We start from the raw sequence: 23,565 nt of genomic DNA on the forward strand, positions 1-23,565 counted from the left end.
ATTCTGAAGAAGTTGTATTTGAGAAGACCATCTTTTTGTGCCGACAAATCTAGCTAAGCAAGGTGCACCAGCTTCCGATGCCACGATTTCCAGATGGATCCAGAGGGCCATATCAGCGTATATTGTTTGTGGTAAACAGTCTCCTGTTTCCATAAAGGAACATTTAACTAAAAGTGTGGCTTCTTCATGGGCTGAGGCCAAGGCAATCTCCCGAGATTTGTAGTGCAGTGACTTGGTTCACTCTACATACATTTGCCAAGTCTTACAGAGTGGATGTGGCAACAAGAGACGAGTCTACCTCTTGGTCCTCAGTATTACGTGCTAGAGCAGTCATCCTGTCCTAGATTTCTGGGACTGCTTTTGTACATCCCACTTCTCCAAAATGATATACCTATTGCACTAGATAGATTACCGTATTTTCTCGCATATAACGCGCGCGTTATACGTGGTTTTTACAAACCACGCATACCCTTGCGCGTTGTACAAAAATTTTTTACATAGTTCCCCCCCCCCGCCCGATTCATCACCCGGAAGGAGCGCTCGCACTCCCACCCCGAAGGACCGCTCGCACCCCCCACCCGAAGGACCGCTCGCACCCCCCACAGCCTCCCCCCCTCCCCATGGAGAAGCTGTCTACCTTGTTTCCGGATGCCAGCCCAGCTGCTTCCTCTGCCGGCGGTCCTGCCCCTTCTCAGAGCCCTGTGCTGCGCTGCATTCCTCTTCAGGCGGTCCCGCCCTTTCTCTGATGTCAGAGAAAGGGCGGGACCGCCGGAAGAAAAAGCAGCACAGCAGGGCTCAGAGAAGGGGCGGGACCGCCGGCAGAGGAAACAGCTGGGCTCGCTGGCATCCGGAAACAAGGTAGACAGCTTCTCCATGGGGGAGGGGGGGAGGCTGTGGGGGTGCAAGCGGTTCTTCGGGTGGGGGTGCGAGCGGTCCTTCGGGGTGGGCGTGCGAGCGCTCCTTCGGGGTGGGGGTGCGAGCGCTCCTTCGGGGTGGGGGTGCGAGCGCTCCTTCGGGGTGGGGGTGCGAGCGGTCCTTCAGGGTGGGGGTGCGAGCGGTCCTTCAGGGTGGGGGTGCGAGCGGTCCTTCAGGGTGGGGGTGCGAGAGGTCCTGCGGGGAGGTGAATCGGACATCGGGGGGGGGGGGCATCAGGCTTTCAGGGTAGGGACAGGACTTCAAGGAGGAAAGGAGAGTCGGGGCGGGCGAAAACAGAGTCAGGGTCTCCAGAGGAGAGTCAGGGCGGGCGAAAGGAGAGTTGGGCAGCATGTGCAGTATACGGGTGTGCGCGGTATATAAAAATTTATGTACATAAATGTGTTTTTTGCGCGCTATACCCGTGTGCGCATTTTACACGGGTGTGCGTTATCTATGTGAAAGTACGGTAGATTCTTACCTTGCTAATATCTTTTCTAGTAGACAGGTGGGTCATTCTGGACCACCGCCCTGTCATTTATTCTTGCACCTGCCTGTCTTACTCAAAATGTTCTTCTTCAAACCTGTAATTTAGATGCCTGAAAGCCCATTGGGCCATGTAGAGTAGTCCAATACTGGTGTAATTTGGGGTACTAATTGAGCTACTTTAATGCTTCTGTTTATAGGTTTGTTTCTCCGTTTGATTGTTAAGAACATAAGAATTGACGCTGTTGGGTCAGACCAGTGGTCCATCGTGCCCAGCAATCCGCTCACGCGGCGGCCCTTAGGTCAAAGACCAGTGCCCTGAGACTAGCCTTACCTGTGTACATTCTGGTTCAGCAGGAACTTGTCTAACTTTGTCTTGAAACCCTGGAGGGCATTTTCCCCTATAACAGCCTCTGTAAGAGCATTCCAGTTTTCTACCACTCTCTGGGTGAAGAACTTCCTGACATTTGTACGTAATCTATCCCTTTTTAACTTTAGAGTGCCCTCTCAGTCTCTTTATCTTGGAGAGGGTGAACAAACTGTCTTATCTACTAAGTCTATTCCCTTCATTATTTTGTGTCCTTCATGTACGGCGACCAGTGCTGGATGCAGTATTCCAGGTGAGGGCGTACCATGGCCCTGTACAGTTGCATGATAACCTTCTCCGATATGTACGTGATCCCCTTCTTAATCATTCCTAGTATTCTGTTCATCCTTTTCGCCACCGCCACACATTGCACAGACGGCTTCATTGACTTGTCGACCAGTACTCCCAAGTCTCTTTCCTTAGGGGTCTCTCCAAGTACTGCACCGGACATCCTGTATTCGTGTATAAGATTTTTGTTACCGACATGCATCACCTTACACTTATCCATGTTAAACCTCATTTGCTATGTAGTGGTCCATTTCTCGAGCGTGTTTATGTCACGTTGCAGGTCTTCGCAATCCTCCTGCGTCTTCACTACTCTGAGTACCTTCATATCATCTGCAAATTTAATCACCTCACTAGTCGTAACAATTTCCAGGTCGTTTATAAATATGTTGAAGAGCATGGGTCCAATCACCGAACCCTGTGGCACTCCACTCATGACACTTTTCCAGTCAAAGTATTGTCCATTTACCCCCACTCTGTTTCCTATCCACCAACCAGGTTTTAATCCATGTGAGTAAGTATTTCACCCTCGATTCCATGGCTTGCAATTTTTCAAAGTTCATGTGGAACCTCGAACACCTTCTGAAAATCCAGATATACAATGTCAACCGAGTCACCCTTGTCTATCTGCCTGTTTACTCCCTCGAAGAAGTGCAGATCTGCATTTACTGAAACCGTGCTGGCTGGTCCTCATCAGATCGTGTCCATCTTTCCCGGTACCGAGGTAAGACTCACCAGTCTGTAATTTCCCAGATCTCCCCTCGAACCGTTCTTGAAGATCAGCGTAACATTCGCCATTTTCCAGTCTTCTGTAATCCTTCCTGATTTGATCAACAGATTGGCTATTAGTTGAAGCAGTTCAGCTATAGCCCCTTTCAGTTCCTTCATTACCCTTGGATGGATACCATCTGGTCCCGAGGATTTATTGTTTTTAAGCCCATCAATCTGCCTGCATACCTCTTCTAGACTGACTGTCAACCCTGTCAGTTTCCCATTTTCGTTTCCTGCATATAGCCTGTCAGCTTCCAGTATGTTGTGTATATCCTCTTCAGTAAATTCAGACGCAAAAAGTCTGTTCAGTTTTCGGCGATGGCTGTCCTCCTTTAGCATTCCCTTTATTCCATGGTTATCCAACGGCTCTCACCGCTTCTTTCGCGGGTCGTTTCTCCTTAATATATTGAAAGAACAGCTTGCCTCCTTAGCTATTTTTTCCTCATAGTCTCTTTTGGTCCCTCTTACCGCCTTATGGCACCTACTTTGATGATGTTTGTGCTTTTTCCAGTTTTCATCCGTTTTTGACCTTTTCCATTTCTTAAATGAAGACTTCTTGTCTCTGATCAATTCCTTCTCCGCTACAGTGAGCCACACCGGTTCCTTGTTCTTTTTCCTCTTGGATCCCTTGATATGCGGTATATATAGATTTTGCGTCTCGGTGACTGTATCCTTAAAAAGGGACCATGCTTGCTCTAGCATTTTTACAGTGCTTATCCTCTTTCTTAATCTTCTTCATCAACATGAGTCTCATCCCTTCGAAATTCCCTTTTCGGAAGTTCAGTGCCATAGCTGTCGTTCTGGATCGATGTTTTGCCCCTATGTACAGGTTGAAGCAGATCATATTGTGATCACTGCTTCCCAACGTCCCTTCTACTTTGACACCTTGCACCAGTCCTCGTAGTCCATTTAGAATTAAGTTCAGAATTGCATTTCCTCTCGAATTCTCCTTGACAAATTGTTCCAGGAAGCAGTCACCTATAGCATCCAGGAACTTGGTCTCCCTACTGCAGCCAGAGGTGCCTAGGTTCCAGTCTATCCCGGATAACTGAAGTCACCCATGATAACTGCGTTGCCTTCCTTGCAGTTGCATTTAATCTTGTCCGTCATTTCTCCATCAATTTCTTCGGACTGCCCTGGGCGTCAGTAGTAGATGCCGATCTTCGTTTCCATTCCATTTGTTTCCAGAATTTTGACCCATAGAGACTCTACCTTATTTTTCGTTTCCGGTGTGTTCTCTCCGGTAGACTCAATTCCCTCTTTGATGTATAGGGCAATACCCCCACCTTTTTGGCCTACTCTGTCTCTGAGGTTTAGCATGTATCCCGGTAGCACAGTGTCCTAGACGTTTTCCTCGTTCCATCATGTTTCCTTGATGCCGATGTCAAGGTTATCTTTTTGTGCCATATCTTCCAATTCCTCCATCTTATTCCTTAGGCTCCTTGCGTTCACGTACATACACTTGAGTTTGCGGCCCGTTACTTTCTTGCATTTCCTTTCCTCTTGTGTCCCTTTCGATCCGTCAGGATTTCTGTCTTGCCTATGATTCGGTGAGTCTTCCACACTATCTTCCTGCATGGTATCCTCTGGATATACCGGTTCCCAACCATCGACTCTTGGTCGACTGTCAGCTTTCCCCTTCTTCCTAGTTTAAAACTTCTCAATTTCTCTCTTGATGTTGCTTGCAAGTAGCCTCGTTCCGTCTCCGCTGAGGTGGAGTCCATCCTTCCTGAATAGCTTGCTCTTCTCCCAGAACGTCGTCCAGTTGCGCACGAAGTGGAATCTTTCTTTCTCACACCAGCCCCTCATCCATGCGTTGACTGCTTGCAGCTCCTTCTGCCTCTTCGTCAGCCCTGAGTACTGGCAGGATCTCCGAGAATGCTACCCTCAGCGTTCTGGTCTTCAGCTTCCCTCCTAGCATTCGGAATTGGTCCTTCAGTCCTTCCCTGCTGTTGCGGCCCATTTCTTGAGCGTGTTTTTAATCCACATGAGTATTTCACCCTTGATACCATGACTTGCAATTTTTTGAAGCAGACGTTCATGCGGCACCTTGTTGAACGCCTTCTGAAAATCCAGATATACTATGTCGACTGGGTCACCCTTGTCTATCTGCCTGTTTACTCCCTTTAAGAAGTACAGCAAGTTCGTCAAGCAAGATCTTCCTTCCTCCTTTTTTCTTTATCTGTAACCGATTTTGATTTTAGCCATTTTCTCTCAAAACGACCTACTGTTTGTTTCATCCCCAATAATTCTGAATTATACCATTTTTTAGAATCATCAGCCCATCTCTTAATTGCATGCTTGGGGGCAATTTCATCTAAAATAGTAGTACAATAATTTTTCCAAACTAGTGGAAATTCATAAATGTTGCCTTCTGGTGGTACATAGTAGTTAGACACTTGCAAAATAGCGTACATTCTTGAATGCAGCCTTATTTGATAGCAACTACATTAATACGGCCTTCTAACATGAAAAGGTTCCCCACCCTTCATTAAACCACAGTGATGCCGTGGAACACCACACATTAACATCCACCACAAATACGCAGTTCACTCTAGAATGCTCTAAGCTTTGAGAGTTAGTAACTTCTGATTTTTCCATTCCAGGCTCAAGAGACATCCATATGTCAAGACCACGTATCCTACTTGTTCTCAGATTAAGCTAGCTTATTGACCTGTGTGTCATAAACATCAACCTTGAAACTCAAGAGAAAGGAAAACCAGCTAAGTAAAAAGCAAGCTGCTCTCAGCAGGAATTTATCAGAAGTTGCTGAAATGTGCCTAGCACTATGATAAGCAGGCATAAAATGAGATAAGATATAGAGACTTGAATAAAGGTATTTGGTATAACCACCACCACCAATAAAAATGAAGAAATTTCCTATGGTTTCCTTGCATTTAGCTGTTTTAACAGAAAGGTAAGCAATTTGATTCCTCGATTACTGTAATTTGCTTTCCTAGGTATCTTAAGTGTGAACAGTGACTTGTTTAATTGGCCAGCCCAGTAGCTCAGTTATGTCTTTCAATATTGAAATCTTTTTATAATGAAAAATATATGTAGACCAATAGATTTTTTTAAAATTGGTGTGGGGGTGGTGAAATCGACTAAAGATGGAGAGTATCTGTATTTTATAAAACTTAAAGCAGATAGTCATAGTAGTCAGTGCAAAAAAGATGTTTTACCTGTAGTAAACTTTCCATGAAGCAGTGAATCTAAAGTAATCTCATCTTCTCCCAAAGCCTGAATAGTCACCTCTGAGAACTGCAGTAAACTGCTAGTTACTTGTGCTCTAAGTTCTTGCATATTTCAACCTAAATGCAACAGACATACAAAATTTTGTCATATTAATAGTTTTTAAAAAAGTTTTTAAAAAAGTACCAAATGAGAAAGTTTCAGAATTGGTAAACAATGTAAAATAATACACAATGTACATGAAATTGTATAATGACATAAAAATAAATAAGTGTGTCCCATAAGCAAATATCTAACAGGATTTGGAAAAAAAACAAACAAAACAACACCCCACCATTAGTTTCACAGGACTTCAATGCCAAAATTTATTAAGGAACTATTTTCCACATAAAGTTCAAAAAAACTCCACAGATTTTTTTTGTATTTTCTGGATTTTCTTCTTTGTGGATATTTCGGGGTCAATTCCTTTTGTTTTTTTCCACATAAAGTTCAACCATATCTTTGTTGGTCCATGAAATCAAGAATTTTTATAAAATTAAAATGGTCAAATCAATTTCAGCAAGCTTCTACATAAAAGGCATTTCAGCTCCAAGACCAGGGATCTGCAACATTTTCTTTCTTTTATTCAAAGTTTTCATCATAACAAACCAAAATACAGCTTCAACAGGCTCATTCTCTAACATTTAACCATAACCTGTTGAAGATTTCCTGAAATTTACAGGTGTGATATGTGATAGTTGTTACTGATGATATGAAAACTGAGATTGTGAATGAATCAAAATTAAGTTATTCAAATTTGGAAACTCAGATGAGGTTTAGGGAAAAAGCCTTGAGACCTCACAGATTGGCATTCCTTGTCTAAATTGCTGTTTCTACATTCTAGCTATGCTACAGAAGTTCAGAAGATTGATTTTGTGACTCTTAAGACTTAGTCAAATTTATGTACCATTCTTCAAATACATCCATGGAGTTTATAGATAAGGTTCTCTGAGGAACAGGAAACTTGAGTGTTTTACAGAGAGAATATGTTCCTTTTAGATTTGAACATACAATACTAAATGGGAGGTCATACAGACGTAGGGCTTGTTACTGACATGATGTCTGAAAGATCAGAGAGATCAAAAGTGATTTAGAAAGAAAAAGTGAAACACTGCCACCTGCTGCGTTTAAAAACTTAACAGAATGGACTTAACATTAAAATTAAGGATTTAAATGCAACATTGACTTAAGGCATTTTTGGAAAGGAAGTTACGCAATCAACTGTGCCATTGAATTCTAAAGCAGTGTTTTTCAATCTTTTGACACCTAAGGACCGGCAGAAAAAAAATAATTATTTTGTGGACCAGCACCAGTCCGTGGACCGGCAGTTGAAGAACACTGGGCTAAGTCGTGCACATGTCCACCCAATCTCTGCCCTAGACCCCGCCTCCATAATAGTACCAAGTCTTACTCCTGTGGTTAAAAAAAAAAATTGCACCCGTTTCAGACTCGGCATCTTCTCCCCAGCTCCTCTTGTGCTTATTTTACCTTCAGGAGTCAGCCATGCCACGATGAAGACGGAAGAAACCTAAAACCAAAGCCTGAGACTAATGTGATTTGGGAATAAAATTACCAGACAACAAAAATAAAAAAATATTTTGTGATTAGAATATTTCAGATTTGAAATATTTATCCTGCTAGAGCTGGTAATAGACATAACTGGGGACCGATAAGACCAAGCTGTTCTTCTTTAGCTTCCAGCTGGCTTAGGACTCTCTCTCTGACCAGGGGACACTTGCCCTAGTTGCTCTCCCCTAACACTATTCCTGCCATGTGTGACTGTGGTATTCTATTAGCTTGATTTTTCTATGTAGCATTCTGTACTAATTTGTTTTGTTTAGTTTCACAATAGTAGAGGGGATATTTGTGAAAGGGAGGGGAGACAGGGGTTTTGTTGATCCTTGCTCTGTATTATTTGTATTTATAAATGACAATTGTATGGAATATTGTCTTTTTTTTATACTTTAATAAAATAAGTTCAGTATAAAATCATAACTATTTGAGGCTTATGCAAATGGGATCTGACAGTTTGCAGGGCGGGGACTGAACTCACAGGGATGGGTCAGGGACGGGGAATGAGCTTGCGGGGACTGGGCAGGGACAGGGCAGGAACGGTGATAAATTTTTTCCCCATGTCATTCTCTGCCCTATGTGACTGCCCTCTCTAACAGTGTAGGTGGCTGACTCAGTTTAAATAACAGTCCCTTGCAAAAAAAAAAAAAAAAAAGCTGTTAATTGCCTATAATGAAAAAGGTCTCGGGTAACCAAACCATATTCTGCTTACAAGTAAGTAAGTGAAAGATACCAGTTTCCCCTAAATAAGTAACTGATCCAAAGTGTTTAAACTCTGTCCCGCCCAAAGCCTAAAGACCTTATTTAGTTCTCCTGGGGCAAAATGGGGAGCATAAGCTATTGCCGCCCCATGAAAATATTCCTTCGAGCCCAAAAGGCGAGAGCGCAGTTTAATCCACATAGAGAGAACATGAAGCATGATTCTGTAGTCGCTAAATCCCATATGATTTTAACTGGTAACCAAGGAATAACCCAAAATGGTGCCCTACCCAGTATAGCTTACTCTATGCAAACCCAGCCTGATAGTAGGATCGAAAATCCCTGTTGTCAGCGATGATACAGCATTTTACGCTGTACACCCTGTTTTATTGTTCCAAATATAAGAAAAAAGTTTTCTCCAAAAGTATTTAAAAAAAAAAAAACAAAAAACCCCACACACAACATGGTTAAGGGTATAGGCAGAGCGGAAAACAAATACAGCAACTTAGGAAGTACCACCATTTTAATAGCATGTATCCTACCCAACCAAGATATACATTACATTACATTAGTGATTTCTATTCCACCATTACTATGCAGTTCAAGGTGGATTACATAAGCATTGTCGTGATATTGCTAATACATAAGATATAGTCAAATGTTTCCAGCAATCTAATTCTGCTATAATAAGGTGTAGTTCATGGCACATAAATCAACCAGCTCCCTAGTCAGATTAACTTCCAAGTATCACAAGGAATGAGGTGCCCAACAATAGGAAAAAAATAGTGGAAATAAAAGTCCTCTCATCAAGAGAGCTTCAGAATTTCAAATTTGGTGGTGTTAATTTTGAAGCCTGAAACTTGCTCAAAAAGGGCCAGAAGATTAGTAACCTCAGCTAGAGATTCTCTGGGGTTGGCTAAGGTGAACAAAACATCATCTGCAAACAATAAGATTTTTTTGTTCCATCTGGCCACAAAATACGCCATGAATAGCTGGGGTTGATGTATCAGCTGGGCCAAGGGTTCCATCACAAGCCCAAAAAGCACTGGAGAAAGCATACAACCCAGCTGGGTTCCCCAGCCCAACTGGAAACTATCCAAATAAAGGCCATTAACTCTCAGACAGGCCAGGGGTGCTGCATAAAGTACTCAAAGCTACATCAAATAAGAACACATGAATCCCATCCTTCTCAGCAGCTGGAATAGGGCCAGTACAGTCTATCAAAGGCCTTCTCAGCCTATATGCCTAGAATCAAGGCAGATTCCCCAGTGTTTTGGGTTTGCCAGATTAAGTGACATACCCATTGAATATTGTCAAACATTTGCCAACCCCATACAAACCCAGATTGCCTTTACCAATTGAGGCATGTAGCGCTGCAATCTATGCACTAGAATTTCTGTAAATATCTTATAATCAACCCCTAAAAGAGAAATCGGGCGGTTAAGAGCCGCATTGTATAGGGTCCTTGCCCGGCTTTAAGAGCAAAGTGACCCCCACCAACCGCCAGGAATGCAGTAAAAGCAACCCCTCTTCCAGGCCACTGAGGAAAGCTGACAAAGGCTTAACCAAATAGCGTTTAAATGCTTTTATAAAATTTAGTAGAGTAGCATATCCCAAATGGCCCAGAGAATTTCCTCCTCACTAATCAGCACAGAAAGCAGGTCCGCCTCCTCTGCCAATAAACTCGGCAATTCCACCCGGTCCAAGAACTGATCATATACCCTAGAACAAGACTCCTGAGGATATTAAAGTTTGATAATATTGTACAAAGGTCTTCTGAATCTGAAAGGAGGTGGTGCAATGTGTTCCTTGATTATCAATCATCTTAGTAATAAAATTGCACAGTGCACACTTTCGCAATTTCCAAGTTTGTTAGCAGATTCAAAATACTGATAAAGAGATTGCAATTTAGTGCTAATATTGGCAAGATCCAAAGCCTGTAAATCAAGAAGAAATTGCTTAAGACACGCTTCCACCTCCAAATCTGCAGCTCCTTTCTTATGAGAGCCTTCTAGTTGATAGATCTGAGATAAGATGATTTCTGTTTCCAGCTTCTATAAATGTGAGATCCCAGAGCTGTAAGCTTCCCTCTAAGAACCGCCTTCCCAAATAGTAGCTGGAGATGATTCATCAGTAACATTAAGTGCTAAATATTCATGGAGATCTTTCCCTATCTGCTGTACATGTTGGGGTCTAAGAGCAAGCCATCATCTAACCTCCAATATTGGAATCCCTTCTCTCGTTCAAGAAAGGGTGCAGAAAAGCAAATGGGGGCATGATTCTGGCAACAGACGAAGTCCCCACCTGTGGAATGAGATCTTTAGAATAGGAGGTATGAGATTCAGAGAAAGAAATATAATCATGATCCAGAAGATAGTGGAAACTAGTGCTGCCCGATTCACGATTCGATTCAATTTACCAGGACAAAAAAAAAAAAAAAAAATCGGCCTCCCGATTTGTTGACTGACCCTCCCCCCTAAAGCAGAAGCGGCAACGATGCCTCTTGCTGGTTTGACGCTCCTGCGTTAAGAGGGCGAGTGGGGAGGGTCAGTTGGGAAGTGGCTTACCCGCTGGCCTCCCGGAATCAATTTTCCTAATCTCAGCAGCCTGCTATAAGATCGCTGGTGCTAGCAATCTTTGCAAGCTGCCATACGGCTTCGGAGCTCTCTTCTCTCTGCCGCGGTCCCACCTTTTCTCTGATGTCAGAGAAGGGGGGGGACCGCAGCAGAGAGAAGACACTCTGAAGCCGTATGGCAGCTTGCAAAGATCACTAGCGCCAGCGATTTTATTGCAGGCTACTGAAATTAGGAAAATTGATTCCGGGAGGCCAGGAGGAACGGCCTTCCAGGAGGGGGTGTAGCCTTCCGGGGGGGTGGGGGAGGGGTGCAGGCCTTCAGGGGGGGAACATGCAGGCCTTCAGGGGGGACAAACCTTCAAGGGGGGGACAGGCAGGCAGGCCTTCAGGGTGGGACAGGCCTTCAAGGGGGAAACAGGCCTTTAGGGGTGGGGTCAGACCAGGGGAGGGGGGCCCTGGTGTAGAAGTACACAGAGGGAGAGAGGGAGGGAAGGGGGGATTCAAAGATACGTTCATATGCCGGACTTTGGGGAGGAAAAATAATGGGTCTGAAAATAGAGAAGAGGAAGAGGGATGATGGACAATGGGATTTAGGGAGGGAAGGAACAGAAAGGGAGAGAAGTTGGACACAAGGGATGGTGTGGAGGCGGGGACAGAGATACTGGATAGGAGAGTAGTTGGGAAAAGAAAGGGAGAGATGGTGGACCCTGTGGTGGTGGGGAATGAGGGAGAGTTGCAGGATGAAAGGGTAGTTAAGAAAAGGTGGATCTGTGGAGGGAGACGAAAAAAGGAAAGATGCCAGACCTTCTGGGGAGGGAAAGGAAACGGAAGGGGAGGACAGAGATGGCAGATGGATGGTTAGCACGGAGAAAGAAGAAGACCCTGGCAAACAAGTTATCAGAAGACAACCAGAGCCTAGGACCAACAAGATTTGAATAATGACCAGACAACAAAAGGTAGAAAAACTAATTTTATTTTCTGTTTTGTGATTACAATATGTCAGATTTGAAACGTGTCTCCTGCCAGAGCTGGTGTTAGACCACAAAACTTGAGCTAGGATTTAACAGAGAGAGGAAAAGTCTTTTTTGTTTGTTTATTCTTTTTAAACCACAGCGTCAGTGTGGTTAGGAGAAGGAAAAGGGGGTGAAAAGGCTATAAAATAAATACACCAGGATGTTTGGAAAAAAACAAACAAACAACAAAAACATCCAATTGGCCAGGAAAAGCGAATCGAATCGAAAAACCAATTCAATAGGCTGAATCGAATCAAAATTTTTTTCCTGAATCGGGCAGCACTAGTGGAAACGCCATACATCAACTAGTTCCCATGCCTCCAGGAACTGTAATAGTTGTTTCCTATCTCCTTTTCCATAAGAGGCAGAACGCGAGGAATTATCCCATTCAGAATTAAGGGTTAAGTTAAAGTCCCCCCCCCCCCGCCTACTACCAGTGTCCCCTCCACCCGATCACGGAGATGGTCACTAAGTTTCAGGAAAATAGCGCCTTGCACAGTGTTAGGGGTATAAAGATTCGAAAAAGTATAAAATTTCCCTCCCAAATGCACCTTCAGGAAAAAAAAAAAAAAAAAAAAGATAGCGACCCTCTATGTCTTGAACTATATCCACTAATTCCCTGGAGATAGAATTTGCAAAAAGCTAAAGGCACTCTGTTCGTTTTGGACTTAACCCTGTTAGAAACAAAATATATTTGAGAATATTTCTTGTGAGCAAAATATTTTTCACAGCTTGGGAGCAAGTGAGTCTTCCGGACAAAGCCCACTGATAACCTAGCTCTCCCTGCTTCCTTAAAGAAAAGCTGATGTTTCCCTAAGGGATTTAAGCCCCGCACATTCAGAGACAGACAGGTTTGCAATCGTGAAGACATGGCTCAAGCCAGATACACTACGCTCCTTTCCCCGCTGCTTCCCACTCTCCAAACCAATACAGACCCTCCCCCCCAAATAAATCAAGCTGTCGCACCCAGCCACACTCATGCCCAATACCCGCATATTCAACCCTCTCACCCAACCCTTCCCCCTCCCCCAATACCCCAACTTCAAAGAAACAGGGCCACTATAAAATAGTGCCAGACTTCAGACAGCATCACCTTGAGATCAGCAAAGGAGTCCCATGCCAGGTGCAATACCTTAACATGCAGTGTAAATTATATAGCAAAAATCCTCAGTCCAATAGCCTTCCCACAACTAGAAAGGAAAAGGTTTTATTCAGCTCAAAAGGGATCAAAGCGTCAAATAGAGCCCAACGGCTGATCTACAGGGCCATCACATTGTTCCAAGTGTCACTGCAAGTGTCTCTTTTGGTTGACCCGGTATCAACGCTGACCTGGAGGGCCACGCAAAGGAAGACCAGATTGCCCACGACATTGTCTCTCTTCTTCACCAGACCACAGTTTGCCCAGTACAAGTAATTGTTGAGTTTCCAACCCTACACAACTTGTAGAGTTGGAAACTCAACCGAAAGGATAATGCCACTTGTAGCGAATATTATGATCTTGGGAGGCAAATGGGTGACTTCACGGCACTCCCTTCGGCACCACAAAGTAATGGGAGAATATATCTGCAATCAGTTCCACCTTGGCTCCCTCCATTGTTATATGATCAATTTTTCGAGTCACTTGCAAGATCATCTCCTTTTGTGGGAATCTAAGAAAACAAGCTACTATATCCTGAGGTCTCCCTGCTTGTTATGGTCCCAGGGCTCTTATGGATCTGCTCAAAATCCACAGCAGGTAAGTCCATTGCTGGGTCAGTTGCTTTCAAAAATTGATGGCACACAGACTGCATGAGCGTTGCCAAATCATGATCTGCCACGTATTCCAGCACCCCACAGGCCTATAGAGAAGGGGGTTTGAGATACGATTTTTTAATGGGATATGGGGTATATAAAGCATTTAGCACAAAAACTTCAAATACTTACAGAAAATAAAGGAAACAATGAGACTTTTGACACTACTATTTCCATACAGAGTTGTTTCACGTCCACCATATCTCCCTCTCTCAATCCCCAGACCCTGTGCAGACCCCATGAGAGAATTTTTGAGCATAGGGTGGAAAAGAATTATTGAACATGGTGGTGGGAGAGGGGTGAGGTTGAGATGCACAGGGAAGATAGTTGAGGGAGAAATGTTGGATATGGTGGAGAGGAAACTGTGGGACAGATGGCAATGAATGCAAGAGGAAGGAATGTTGGGCATGATTAAGGAGGGAGAGGTGCTGCATGGTGCTGGAGAGGGGTGATAGCAGGACACATGTTGGGCTTCTTTTCCCCCATGTGCAACATCTTTCCCTCTCAGACACCTATGTCCAACAATTCTCCCTATTTCCTCCCCTACCATAGCACCTCTTTCCCTCCCTCGCCCTACATTAGCGCCCCCCCCCCCCATCCCTTCTGTGCCCCAAGTTCATGCCCCCTTCCTGCAGTGTGTACCTGCCTCGTGGAGACTTCCTCTTCTTTCCTTTCAGGCAGCCGCATGTGTTTCTTCACAAAGCCACAGGCAGCAATTCCAACATGCTGCACACGGTTGACCCGGAAAGTCTGCCTCTGACTTCGGCCCCGAATAGGTAATGTTGGTCAAAGGGAAGCCTTCTGGGTCAGCCGCATGCTGGAACCACTGCCCGTGGCTTTGTGAAGAAACATGTGCAGTTGATTGAAAGGAAGATGGCGGCGGGATCACCACAGAAGAGCCGCAGCCATGTTGCAAGAGTCGCATGTGGCTCACGACCCGCAGGTTGCCGACCCCCGTCCTAGACCTTTTTGTTTCCTTTAATAAAAATAATCTAAAATCAAGACAAATATATACAAAGTAAATTACCAGGGTCACACACATTAAATACAAGGCTTGCTAGTCACCCAGCTTAGAAAATCCCAAAGTTTAACCACATAAAACTACCATATTTTTCACTCCATAAGACGCACTTTTTTTCCACCCAAATGTGGGTGGAAATCTCGGTGCGTCTTATGAAGCGAAGGTACAAATTTTGTTACCCTCTCCCTCCCATACCATTGTAAATCCTGACTGCCGCACCTCCTTTTTAAACCCATCCGCCTGTCCACCTTTTTTTTTTTACCCTTCCCCCCCCCCCGGTCTGTCCACCCACCTACCGTCGCTCCTGTTTTACCTGGTGGTCCAATGTCCAGCCAGCTCATTTCCCCAGCAGCGAAACAAATCAGCAGCATGGCCGTCAGTAGCAAGCTTTATGCTCTCCTGCTCAGTCCCGCGCTGCTTTCTAAATGCTGCCGTTCGGAAAGCAGCGCAGGACCGAGCAGGAGAGCATAAAGCTTGCTCCTGACGGCCGCGCTGCTGATTCATTTCGCCGCTGGCCGGGAAATGAGGAGCCCGGAAGAGCAAAGGCTGCCGCAGCAGGCAGGGAGTGAGCGAAGCTGGCTGGAGCTGATGGAAAAATTTAAAAAGGTACGGGGGGCTTGCTGGCTTGGGGCTGCTTATCATTAGACTTGATGTGCCCTGTCCCGGCCTACCACTAGACCACCAGGGAGGGAAAGGATACAGGGAACACCATTTGGTTCAGAATTGTTTTTTCTTGGTTTTTCATCCTCTAGAGGTGGGTGCGTCTTATGGAGCGAAAAATACGGTATTTGACAACACACACAACAAATTTTGACATACTAGTAGCAGCTCTCTGAGCTTTTTTGTGCTGGTACAACATACCAGCACCATTTTCCAGAGACATAACTTGGGGGGGGGGGTGGCACACATTTACATATTACCTCCCAGCAGTCAAAGGAATTTCAACCTGACCAAGGTGCATCACCCAAACCTCCTTCCTGGGCAGATCGATACCTTGTCTTGGTTCTCTTCCTCCTCCCCCAGGTGGTCCTCCCCTCCCCCCCTCATATACACAGCAGAATAGGCATTCAAAGCAAGGAGCCTCCTGACTTCTCTGAAGTAACTTCCTTTACCTGTGTAGGCAGGATGCGCCAGACCGTAATCCTCTGGAGTGGCTGGCGGTTCCCTGTTTCAAGTGCGAACACCAACAAAAAGCCACTGGGAGGTCAAAGAATTGCCCAGGGGGAGGGAAGGAAGGAAGGAAGGGAATCACAACTTACTATGTAGTTTGCGAGACAAAAAGGAAGAATTTTGCTGTCTTACCAGGTGGTGGGGCCTGGAGTGGTGAGAAGAAAGGATGCCCACTTCTACCTGCCCTATCATCACCCCCCCCCCCCCCCGGAGAGAAAATGGCAAGAGGTATGCCTATTTCCTCCTGCCAACTGAGGCCTCCCCCCCCCGAACCATCCCCTCCTGCCACCAGATGCTTCCCCAAACCCCACCCCCCATTACCGAGGCCCACTGAGCCAAAATGGCAGACCTTCCCTCCTCATGGGGGGGTCAGCAAGATAGAAGGGAGTGGGCATCTCTCCTGCTGATTCTCACTGGTGCAGGGGGTACGAGAGTCATTCTCGTAGCGATGAATTGGATGGGAGAGATGGGGGATTACGACCAACCTCCGTGTGAATCATTTGCATGCAAAATTTTTGTTGCATCAATAGCTCTTAAAATCATATTGGAACAGACCCATGCAGTCTTACCAATCCTGTTTAGTGTATCTAGCTCTTAGTACATGGATGCTTGCATGATTTAAAGTGCAGGCAGTAATCTTCATATGCATGAAAAGGTATGAATCTTTGGCAAGAATCTAAGGCAAATATGTGGGACTACCTAATGAAGCTAAGAGAAGACTTGAAGTTCAGCAATTTTTCTAGCTAAAGCGACTAGTACAGAAAAAATACCTTTTAGGCAGGTTTAAGAGAAGGATTCGATAAGCTCAAATGGTTGTTTCATCAGAAATAAGACATGTAACAGACAGTTTTCATATTAGTAATTTTCATATGAAATAGATCACAAAATTCAAAATAACAGGACATTGAGAAGCCTGGATTCCTCTGTCTATGAGAATGATAGGCCAAACATACTCAGAAATGTAGTCTAAATAATATGCCCTGTGCAGTAAGCCCCTTAATGCTCTTTTCCCATCCACTGCATCAAGACCAAGCCAGGAACCCACTAAGTCAAACAGATTTCAATTTAGTTGGTTTCTGGCAGGATATACATTCCAAAAATGACACATTCTAAATCACAAAAATAAACCAAAAACAGACAACAAATAAAAATGTTATTTTCTATTGTCATGTTAGCCCCAGTATCTGGTTTCTGCTTTCCTGTCTTAAGCATGTTACAGCGTGGGGTGGGGGGGTCTTCATAAATGATGCATGTCAAGAACAAATGATACCTGCAGTCCCAGCTGATAAAGATGGTAGTGATACTTTAGCATGGTACTTGGGAGTGCACCAGAAGAGGACTTTCCCATTAGTAAAACATATAGACAAGCTTAAATCAATTTAAACACACAAGAATATCTCAAGGAATATTTTCTTGCTACCTGACTCAGAGGCAATTAGACAGGGTAGATTAAAAAAAAAAAAAAAATTCAATGATTTAAAAAGATAAAGGTATTAAAAATAAAGATCAATTTTTTTAATAAAATGCTTTTTGGAGGGTAAAAAAAAAATCTTAAATAGAAAACTATAGTCCAAAAGTTAATCATCATGAAATAAGGATTAGTTTTTAATTATAAAGCTTGAGGCTGTATATTCATGCAATATTTAAATTTTTTGGTAAATAAATTCCACTAATCCATTCATAATATCATGGTCAATTTTTCTATCTAGATGTCATCATCACAGATGCTTTGATTTACATTTCTCAAAATTGTGAATGTGTCTGCAGAGGTAAAATACTGTATTTTTCGCTCTATAAGACGTACTTTTTCCCCCCCAAAAAAGTGGGTGGGAATAAGGGTGCGTTTTATGGAGCGAATTCTAACTAACCCCCTCCCCTACCTTAATTTCTCAGACGGTCCTGTGGTCTGACGGTCCAGTGCTGTAGAGTAAGAGCTATCAGCCTCCTGCCCTTCCATCCGGCTTTCTCGGCAGCGGCATTGTCAGAGCGGCATGCAGACAGGACTGAGTTTTTTGCTTCCTGCCTTGTCCTGCGCTGCTCTGTGAATGGCTGCCCCAGTTCTTGCAAGAACTAGGGCAGCCATTCACAGAGCAGCATGGGACGAGGCAGGAAGCGAAAAACTCACTCCTGTCTGCTTGCCGCTCTGCTGCTCGGGGGGAGAAAGCAGGAGAGAAGGGCAGGAGACTGAAAGCTCCTGCCCTGCAGCGCTGGACCGCCATTCATGGAGCGGCAAGGCAGGAAGCAAAAAAACCTCGCACCTGCCTTCTTGCCATTCCAACTCTGCCGCTGCTGAGAAAGCCGGATGGAGAGTCAGGAGGCTGAAAGCTCCTGCCCTACAGCGCTGGACTGCTGGAGGAGTTGAGGTAAGGGGGGACCATGCCTGCCTCTGGGTGGGGGGCCCTGCCTGCCTGCCTGCCTGCCCTGCCATTAAGCCTGCCTACCTGCCCTGCCAGTAGGCCTGCCTGCTCTACCAGCCCTGCCACTAGGCTTGCAAGCCCTGCCTGCCTGTCACTAGGCCTGACTGACCTGTCCCAGCCTGCTCTGTGCCCTGTCCCGGCCTACACTAGACCACCAGAGGGGGGGACAGGGTGCAGAGCCTGGCAGGGAGAATTTGGTTCAGAATTTTTTTTTCCTTGTTTTCCTCCTCTAAATCTTGGGTGCGTCTTGTGGTCAGGTGTGTCTTGTGGAGCGAAAAATAGGGTACTCCTTCACAGCAAAAACATGTTTTAAAACAGTGTTTTACAACCTTTTTACACCCGTGGACGAAATAAAAGAATTATTTTATGGACCTGCAAACTACTAGGACTAAAATTTACCCCCCCCCCCCCATTTCCGCGAGCTCGGTCACCTCAGTAACTATAGAAAAATAGACAAATATAGTGCAAAATATAGACAGCAGATATAAATTCTCAAAACTGACATGTTTTGTTTTGATCTGATCACTAAATTGAAAATAAAATCATTTTTCCTACCTTTGCTGTCTGGTGATTTCATGAGTCTCTGGTTGCGTTTCCTTCTGTCTGTGTATTCTTTCTTTCATTTCTTTCTTTCTGCACTCAGGCCCAAGAATTGTCCCTTTCTATTCCCTCCCTCTTTCCTTCCCATGTCCTTAGTGCCCCCAGTGTCTCCTTCCCATGTCCTTAGTGCCCCCAATACCTCCTTCCAATGTCCTTAGTGCCCCTTCCTGTCTTTAGTGCCCCCTTCATATCTTTTTAGTGCCCTCAGTGCCTTCTTCTTATATCCCTCTCACTGCCTTCCACACTTTGTCCCACCCCCACCCCCCGAAGCCAGCCTGCCTGCCTGTCTACCTCTTTCCCTGGCCAAAGCCAGCCTGCTTGCCTGCCTACCTCCTTCCCTCCCAGTCGCGCAAAAAAAAAAAAAGCCTCCCTCCTTCCTTTCCCCTGCTCTTACTGCCCTGCTGCTGCCGCTAAAGCCGATAGAAAGTTATCTTTCCGATGTCAATTCTGACGTCGGAGAGGAGGTTCTGGGCCAGCCAAGCAGCAATTGGCTGGTCCAGAACGCCCTCTCCAACGTCGGAATTGACGTCGGAAAGAAGACTTCCTGTCGGCTTTAGCAGCAGCTGCAGGGGGGTAAGAGAAGGGGACCCAGGGAAAGGAAGGAGGGAGGGACAGGAAATGATCGCCTGTTCCGTTGTCTCCGAAAACAGCTTCGGGACACTGTCCCGAAGCTGTGCGTGGGGACAACGGGACATGAGGTCTGAAAACGGACCTATGGTCACTTTAATCTTGCCGGCCCTGTGCGGACCGGCAGAAATTTTCTGCAGACCGGTACCGGTCCACGGACCGGCGGTTGAAGAACAGTGTTATAAAATATACAGAGTAGAGAAAAAGATCCTGGCCCCATTGTTCCACTGCAAAAGCAATGCACACAGAATCAACCCCTTACCTCTTAAGTGCTAAGTTAATATATCTGCACAAAGAGCTAACACGAGCTAACACACCTCCCCATCTCTTTTACTAAGCAGTGATAGAGGTTTCTTGCGCAGCTCAGAGTGCTAAATGCTCCAACACTCTTAGGAATTATATGAGTGTTAGAGCAGCATAAGAGCAATTAGCGCCCTCAGGCGCGATAAAAACCTCTACCGTGGCTTAGTAAAAAAGGGTGTCTAAATGTGAGGAGGGTAAGCAGTAAAAATGAAAGCAAAACTTTTTTTGAGTAGAGTACTCCACAAGTTTTAGGACCTTTGTAACCGTGCCGAGCTCTACGCTTGTGGAGATGGCACGGTATACAAACCTAAGGTTTAGTTTAGTATAGTCTGAGATTTATCATATTACTATCTCCTTGGAAAAGAAAAACTATAATGGCAGCAGGCCGTAAGAGAGATCGTTGGATGATCAAGGAGCAAAAAAAGGGGTGCTCAGGGAGAATAAGCCCATTGCAGAAACACTGAAGGAATTTTTTATTTCAGTCTTTACGTAAGAAGTAAGAGACCTACTGGAATTGTTAATTGTTTTTAAGGGTGATGATGCAGATGAGCAGAAAGAAAGCTTGGTGAATCTAGAAGATGTACTAATCCAAACTGACAAGTTAAAAATTGATAAATCACCTGGACCAGATGGTATACATCCCAGGGTACTGAATTTGTAATGAAACTGCTTGCTGACATGTTAGTAGCGATCTATATCCTACTGCTAAAATCATCTGTAGTACCTGAAGACTAGAGGGTGGGTCAATGTTTCACAGATTTTTAAAAAGGGTCCCAGGGGAGATCTGGGAAATTACAGACCATAAGCCCAACATCAGTGCCAGGCAAAATAGTGGAAACAATTATAAAAAATAAAATTGTGGAACATGTAAGAACATAAGAATAGCCTTACTGAGCGAGACCAATGGTCCATCAAGCCCAGTAGCCCATTCTCACAGTGGCCAATCCAGGTCCCTAATACCTGGACAAAACCCCAAAAGAGTAGCAACATTCCATGCTACCGATCCAGGGCAAGCAATGGCTTTCTCCATGTCTCTCTCAATAACAGACTATAGACTTTTCTTCCAGAAAATTGTCCAAACCTTTCTTAAAACCAGCTATGCTATCTGCTCTTACCGCAACCTCAATTATTCTCGAGTGAAAAAATATTTCCTCCTATTGGGTTTTAAAGTATTTCCCTGTAACTTCATTGAGTGTCCTCTAGAGACTTTGTAATTTTTGACAGATTGAAAAATTGATCCACTTGTCTCGTTCTACTTTACTCAGCATAGGTTTAGCTAAGATTGATCGTCCCTCACCAATCTGCTTGACTTCTTTGAAGGTGTGAATAAACATGTGGATAAAAGGTGAGCCAGTTGATGTAGTGTATCTAGATTTTCAGAAAGCTTTTGACAAAGTTCCTCATGCGAGGTTCCTGAGAAAATAGAGATAGGAGGCAATGTTCAGTTGTGGATTAGGAATTGGTTATCAGATAGAAAGCAGAGGGTAGGGTTAAATGGCCATTTTTCTCAATGGAGGAGGGTAAACAGTAGAATGCCGCAGGGATAGCTGTACTGAGACCAGTGCTATTTAACTTATTTATAAATGATCTGGAAATTGGAATAACAAGTGAGGTGATTAAATTTGCAGATACTACTAACTGTTCAAAGTTGTTAAAACTTATACAGATTGTGAAAACTTGCAGGCAGACCTTAGGAAATTGGAAGATTTGCTGGACCCCCAAATGACAGTTGAAATTTAATGTGGACAAATGCAAAATAATGCACATTGGGACGAACAAATAGACTCATTCATTCCAAATTGAAAGACTGAGACCCTATAAAAGCAGAAAGCTTGTTTTTCTTTTCCAGATTATGAACAAACAAGAGGAAGATGAGTGAGTAGAAGACATTATTTTAAGGTTTTCATGTATGGACTTGACTGATGGTCTAAGTCAGGAGTGTCAAAGTCTCTCCTTGATGGCCGCAATCCAGTAGGGTTTTCAGGATTTCCTTAATGAATATGCATGAGATCTATCTGCATGCACTGCTTTCGTTGTATGCTAATAGATCTCATGCATATTCATTGGGGAAATCCTAAAAACCCGACTGGATTGCAGCCCTCGAGGAGGGACTTTGACACCCCTGGTCTAAGGGCTCCTTTTACTAAGGTGCGCTAGAGTTTTTTGCGCATGCAGATTAGCACGTGCTAACCCCGCGCTTCGCAGCTAGAACGCCAGCTCAATGCTAGCGTTAGCGTCTAGCACGTGCTATTCTATGCATTAAAGCCCTAGTGCAGCTTAGTAAAAGGAACCCTAAGTTTTTTGAAAGATATTTTGTTTAACCACATCAGTTAACACAGATGTTTAAGCAAATGCAAGAATACTTATGCTATAATGTTATTGTTTGGGTTAAATAAGACTATTTAAAATTAAGGTAATGATTATTTTCCTCCTTTCAATAAAGTACAGTAGAAAAGTTGTTCAAATATAAAATGATTAACCTATTAAACTGGAGATAGAAATACATAGATAATTATGAAATTGTGGGTTGAACTAATAGTATAACCAAATCAGTAATTTTTTTATATAACTGTAAAGCTAATCTGAAAAGTGATTTTTCAAAAAATGAAACCTTCACCTGGTTGTAAATATTTATTTCTATAGCGCTGCTAGATGTACGCAGCACTGTTCATTAAAACATACAAGAGACAGTCCCTCTGTAGAACTTACAATCTAATCAAACAAATAAGATACCCAGGGGCTTAGGGAAACGTTTCTCAAGCTTGGGTGCTTTACAAGCAAGTGCGAGTTAAAAGCGACATTGAAAAAGTGGGCTTTTAGCCCGGATTTGAATACTGCCAGGGAGGAAGCTTGACGTACAGACTCAGGCATATGATGCTGCAAGAAAGAAGGAATGTAGTATGGAGTTGGCAGTAGAGGAGAAGCATACAGATAAGAGACTTGCCCAATGAATGGAGTTCCCAAGATTAAACAGCAAGAATGTGTCTTTCTGTAAAAACCATGAGTTAAGTAAAGTCTTTATGACTAGTGATTTAAATCAAATCCACCCTAGGAGAAAGCATGCTCATAAAGTGCTTATAAAATTACATTGAGGGATGTAATCCTCCTATATATTCAGGGATGCAAACTCCTATAAATTCTAACAGCTTTAGTAAAATAACTAACTGCCCATAAAAAAGGCAATTCTTCTTAAGATTTAAATGGTAACATTAAGCAAGTAGCTCACTTCTGTTGGGCTGTGAAATCTCATAATATTTCCTTTATGTTACACTAGTCTTATAGCCCGTTACATTAACGGGTGCTATATGTGTGTGTGTCTGTCTGTCTATTTTTTTTCTCTCTCCTTAGCCGTATTTCTGTCTGTCTTTCTTTCTTTTTTTTTTTTCTTGGCTGTCCACTACCACTCCTTGCCTGCTCCCCTGTCCATTCTCCCTTCCTTTTACCTCCCCTGTGTCCCCCACCACCCCATCACTGCTCACCTTATCCAGCAGCAGCCCTTCTCCCTTTGTTTTACCTTCCTCTGTCCATCATCACCTCCTTCCTGCTCCCCCTGTCCAGCAGTAGGCCTCACTTCATTTTTCTGCCCCCCCCCCCGGTCAATCAGCACCGCTTCCCCTGTCCATCAACCCCTTTTTCCTGCTCCCCCTGCCCAGCAGTACGCCTCCCTTCCTTTTTCTGCCCCTCCATTTCCGTGTGCTGCAGCATTTCCCTCCCACCCCACTTCC

General features: G+C 44.2%; 1 protein-coding gene across 2 annotated transcripts in view; it reads right to left on the minus strand.

Annotated features, from left to right (window-relative positions):
- AHCTF1 (AT-hook containing transcription factor 1) overlaps positions 1 to 23,565 on the minus strand; it is a 368,321-nt gene that overhangs the window by 328,208 nt on the left and 16,548 nt on the right. For both annotated transcript variants that reach the window (XM_033936331.1, XM_033936330.1), the window contains exon 2: positions 6,004 to 6,132. In XM_033936331.1, the coding sequence (XP_033792222.1) occupies positions 6,004 to 6,124 (121 nt within the window). In that variant the 5' untranslated portion in view covers positions 6,125 to 6,132. The remainder of the gene's footprint in view (positions 1 to 6,003; positions 6,133 to 23,565) is intronic.

The sequence above is a fragment of the Geotrypetes seraphini genome, chromosome 3 (genome assembly GCF_902459505.1).
Source record: "Geotrypetes seraphini chromosome 3, aGeoSer1.1, whole genome shotgun sequence".
Classification (NCBI taxonomy): Eukaryota; Metazoa; Chordata; class Amphibia; order Gymnophiona; family Dermophiidae; genus Geotrypetes; species Geotrypetes seraphini.